This window comes from Penaeus japonicus, unplaced genomic scaffold (genome assembly GCF_977035675.1).
Source record: "Penaeus japonicus unplaced genomic scaffold, GWHDUDI00000001_assembly GWHDUDI00000020, whole genome shotgun sequence".
In the NCBI taxonomy this organism is placed as follows: Eukaryota; Metazoa; Arthropoda; class Malacostraca; order Decapoda; family Penaeidae; genus Penaeus; species Penaeus japonicus.
In genome coordinates, this window is record NW_028234422.1 from 38,181,833 (window position 1) to 38,186,832 (window position 5,000).

Consider the following 5,000-nt stretch of genomic DNA (forward strand, 5'->3'; position numbering starts at 1 on the left):
GCACCCATCCACAGTCACTAGCAAGCACCATCTTTATAGAGTGATGACACACGGTAAATTGCCGACCTCTTGCTCTAAAGTAACGCCAATGAACAATGTTCAGGCAGAACGAGGAAGAGGAAGGTGACTGAATCCATGTCCAGTGTCTACAATGTGCCCCTGTGCCAGTATGGATACTTTTTACTGTGGCACTCACAGTCACAAGCACACGTTTCCTTCTGCTTCCCTACCTCTTCATGTTATCTTCATTGTGGATGGTTATATATTTTGTGTTCATTCATAGCAATACTTCTATCACACTAAATATAAAGAAAATAATGAGCTGATATGGGCACTTACTACAATTCACTCAAATGCAGCATTGATAGAGCCAGTGATATGAAACATTTAAGTCTCTCAATATGATAAAATGCACAAAAATTAAAACACAAAAATAGTTCTAGTTTTACAATGAGACACTGAAAGAGAGTGAAAAAGTCAAGATATGTTGCATGAAGATACCTTAATCTGAAATAAAGCCCATCCTGGAGATTGGCCATGCAAATCTAGCCCCCATCTGCAATGGGTTAATATTATTATCCCATTGCAGACGGGTTAAAATTATTATCCCATTGCAGACGGGTTAATATTATTATCCCATTGCAGACGGGTTAATATTATTATCCCATTGCAGATGGGTTAACATTATTAACCAATTAATAATATTATCTGTAATACATATTTTTTTTTATAAAGATTTTTTATAAACAGGTGAGGTCAAATATGCCTCCTTGGTGACCAAGCTCTTATGGAACCATCTGTGTAAAAAATATATATATTGCAAATAATAATAAAAAATAAATAGTAAAGAGTTCATGGAAAATTACATTAAAGAAATCAAAAGGTGTAAAAGGAGTGTTACTTATCACTTTTTTGTTGTATCCTCTAAATTTCATGCCATTATTTATTTGCATGTTCTCTAATACAGCAATGAACTGTCCAAGTTCTGGATACAGTATTAGTGTTGACAGCTGTGACCAGCAATATGATATCATTGCTATCAACAGGTCGGTAATGAAAACCTATGGGCTATATGAAAATGATTTTCATTAGAGCTTAAGTACTTTAGTTATTACTACCTTCTTTCCTAACAAAGGTTTCATACAGTGGATTTCTACTAAGCAATTATAACTGCTCCACAAATATCTAGTCTGTTTAAAAGTGTCTAATTTTTATTCTTCATTACATGTGTCATCAGCAACCAACTGAGCCAAGGAGAAGCCAGGATTCAAGGAAGATTTACTAAAATTGGATACAAAAAGCTATGTAAAAAACCTACAGCATCAAAGTCTTTTTGCAAATTCAATAAGGCTAAACTAGGTTAATGACATTTTCTTCTATATTTCTAAAACATTTAAAAATCTGCTGTAGACATATTCCTGGTATACAGTCAAATACAAGAGTAACTGCTAAAAAAATTGAGTCCACATAATATACAATTGTATTTGCATCAGTCCATATATATATCTCCTATATATTGGTATCAAAATAATTTCTTTTTAAAGATATATTTACAAAATCCTGTAAATCTTTTTGTATTCATGAGCATTATCAGTATTGAAGGTTTGGCAAGAAAATTCAACTTAACACACTCTTTATATTTACACATTAGTCATTCATTTCTAGAAACAAAGATTTCTTTCACCTAAGTATGTACAGTATCCTTGCCATCAAAATAGATTTCATAAAAACATCTATAAAAGAGAAATTCACTCTTCAAATCAACATTTTCAGTAGGAATTCCAATATATTTACATGTAAAATATAACAGCACCTCTTTCATCCATCAGCTCTTACCATCATCCCAATTTAAAACAATTTTCATAGTATCTTAGGCAAGCATATCTTAATCCCTCCACAGTGGGCATGTTTTATGCCCACCCTAGGCTGTACATCTTAACCCACTCACGACGGGGGCATTCCAGCCTTGCATGTTACAATGCCGGGGCTCTCGAACGCTTAGGCCAAAATCAATTAAATGACTAGCACCATATGGTGCCACCCAGCAACCGGGCCCTTGAATGAGCGGTGCCGTAGTGTACCACCCATCCAGAGAGGGTTAAGACCCACTGTGGAAGGGTTACAGATAAGAGATATTTGATTAATTTGTGATTATTCTAATCTACTTTACCATGGTATTTTACATATAGTTTAGCTTCCAAAGTGATTATTATAATGAAAAAGAAATCATGGTACTTTTGCAAATAAAAGTAATAGTGACAATAATAATGATTAAGAAAAATAATAATAGCATTGTTGATAAGAAGAAGAGAAAGGAGAAGAAAAAGGAGAAGAAAAAGAAGAAGGCGAAGAAAAGTAAATGATAAATGAGAAGATTAAGTACAAAAAGGAGAAGAAAAAGGAGCAGACAAAAATCAATGTTAAAGGGAACATCAAGAACCAAAACAAATTTTTAATTCATGGGAATCATAATCAAAGGGGTCAGCTGAAGAAGGAACCTTTATTTTGAGTAAATTTTATGAATAAGTTTATTCCTACTTAAAAGAAAATATTGAAATTATTTAGCTGATAGTTTAAAAGAATATGAAAATCATTATGCTGAGAATTTTTTAAAAATACAAGAATTATGTGCTAAATATCAACACTAGAGCAATTAATTAATTATCACCAACAGGACTGGTTAAAAATATATCCAACATTTAATTCCTTCCATCTATGCTCATGCAAAGGCTTTCCTATTTCCGCAGTTCGAAAGACATGGATAAGAATGCATAACACTGCCTTGTAAAATTATCAATTCTCATTCATACACTGATCACCTTTTCCTCCTCCTCTATCAGTGTTTACACTGATAGAGGAGTACTGCTGAGTCATACTTTAATGGCTTATTCCTTTTGCTGATACTGGCACCTTTAAAGTAAAATTGGACTTGATTATGATGGAACAATTTTTCCTTTTTCTTCAATCTAAACTTGTAACTATACATTTAAGAGTAAAAGGGAGCTACGGTGCAGAAGCTAATCTTTCATCAATCAGCACATAATGCAGCTCCTTCAGTTGACATTTTCTTCTTACATAAGATAATAACAATAGCAATAATAATAAGAGGTATCAGTTATTCTCACACACAGGCTACACATGTCGCAGCCTCAATTCTCTTTCGTTAAGGATGGTGACAAATTTTTCTCAAATATTGTCTTTGGAACAAAGGTCTTTTCACTAAGAGGTGCAGGTGTTGCTTCCTTGGTGTCCAGGATCTCCTTCAAGAGCCTCTCGTTCCGCTGCTCTTCAATAGACGGGCGGTTGGGTGGTGGGGTGCGGAAGTGCTTTTCTATGTTGTACCTGTTGGGAAACGGACTAGCTTTGAGTGACTGAGGGTATGAGTTTCTCAAAATCAAAACAGCTTGAGAGACAGAAATGCTGAATGGATAATTATTTAAAAGTCATATTTTTCAGAACTAGCTCAAACATTCTGCTTTTCTGCCAATTTTTTCTTCTATATATTATTACACCAATCTTGTCTTTGCACACTCGCTTCCTCAGGCAGGGCCCAGAGACGACAGCCGCCGGGCTGGTTAGACGGTTATGCCTGTCATTAGCCCCCTGGCAACTGGAGCGCCTACAGGCAATCCGACCGCCACGGTAAAAGTTCAGTTATGATGATCAGATGAGTCAGCACTTATAGCCAATAGAGACCGGGCTACCCCTTCCCCACAACCCGGGCGAAGCGACGTCTTCGCAAAATCTCTCTGAACTGAGCTGAATTGAATCAGCGATGATGATCAGATAAGATAAGATTAGATAAGATGAGTCAGCACTCATAGCTGGCAGAGGCCGGGCCGCCTTGAGCATATAGCCCGGGCGAAGCGACGTCTTCGCATATCTGTCTGAACTGAACTAAACTTGTCTTTGCTTTTAGTCATATTTTCTGTACTCCCTATGAATCCCTACAAGATGGATATGATAGAAGGACCGCTCGAGGCACTCTCTGTGTCTGTGTCTGTGTCCGTCTCTCTCTCTCTCTCACTCTCACTCTCACTCTCACTCTCACTCTCACTCTCACTCTCACTCTCACTCTCACTCACTCTCTCACTCTCACTCTCACTCTCACTCTCACTCTCACTCTCACTCTCACTCTCACTCTCACTCTCACTCTCACTCTCACTCTCACTCTCACTCTCACTCTCACTCTCACTCTCACTCTCACTCTCACTCTCACTCTCACTCTCACTCTCACTCTCACTCTCTCTCACTCTCACTCTCACTCTCACTCTCACTCTCACTCTCACTCTCACTCTCACTCTCACTCTCACTCTCTCTCTCTCTCTCACTCTCACTCTCACTCTCACTCTCACTCTCATTCTCATTCTCACTCTCACTCTCACTCTCACTCTCACTCTCACTCTCACTCTTACTCTTACTCTTATTCTTATTCTTATTCTTACTCTTACTCTTACTCTCATTCTCTCTCTCACTCTCTCACTCTCTCACTCTCTCACTCTCTCACTCTCTCTCAGTGAAATGCTAGGTAAAGTACTGCTTCCAGGGATTCAACTTTCTTCAGCCTTCTAATCAGCATATCAATCTGGCACTAGCCTGATATTTTACATCATGTCTAAAGTATATTTTCTCCCTGTTTTTTTTGTTATCTTCTTTTGATTTTTTTTTGTAATCTACTGTGAATATTCTTATAACAACCAAAGATAATATATACATATGTGAAATACAATGTAAACCTCAACACATTTGTAAGAAATATGAAATCCTCTTCCATGTATAAATAGTACCTTAACCCTATGACGACGGTGCGTCACACCCGAGTGACACAGCCAAAATCCCGATGCCGGGGCGTCAAGCCAGTGTGACGATTTCAATGCAATATTGCAATCGCCCGGCATAGGGGTCTTCGCGTAGTGAGTGCCCCGTCGGGAAAGGGTTAAGATAGCACACAAATCTATCTGCATTTAATAATTTGATGAAAACTGATAAAGCCCTCATGG

The 5,000-nt window shown here is 37.5% G+C and overlaps 1 protein-coding gene across 4 annotated transcripts in view; it reads right to left on the minus strand.

Moving 5' to 3' along the window:
- Positions 1-1,622: 1,622 nt before the first annotated feature.
- Positions 1,623-5,000, minus strand: part of LOC122255656 (small integral membrane protein 12) — an 8,020-nt gene continuing 4,642 nt past the window's right edge. For all 4 annotated transcript variants that reach the window (XM_043019887.2, XM_043019888.2, XM_043019890.2 and 1 more), the window contains exon 3: positions 1,623-3,342. In XM_043019887.2, the coding sequence (XP_042875821.2) occupies positions 3,150-3,342 (193 nt within the window). In that variant the 3' untranslated portion in view covers positions 1,623-3,149. The remainder of the gene's footprint in view (positions 3,343-5,000) is intronic.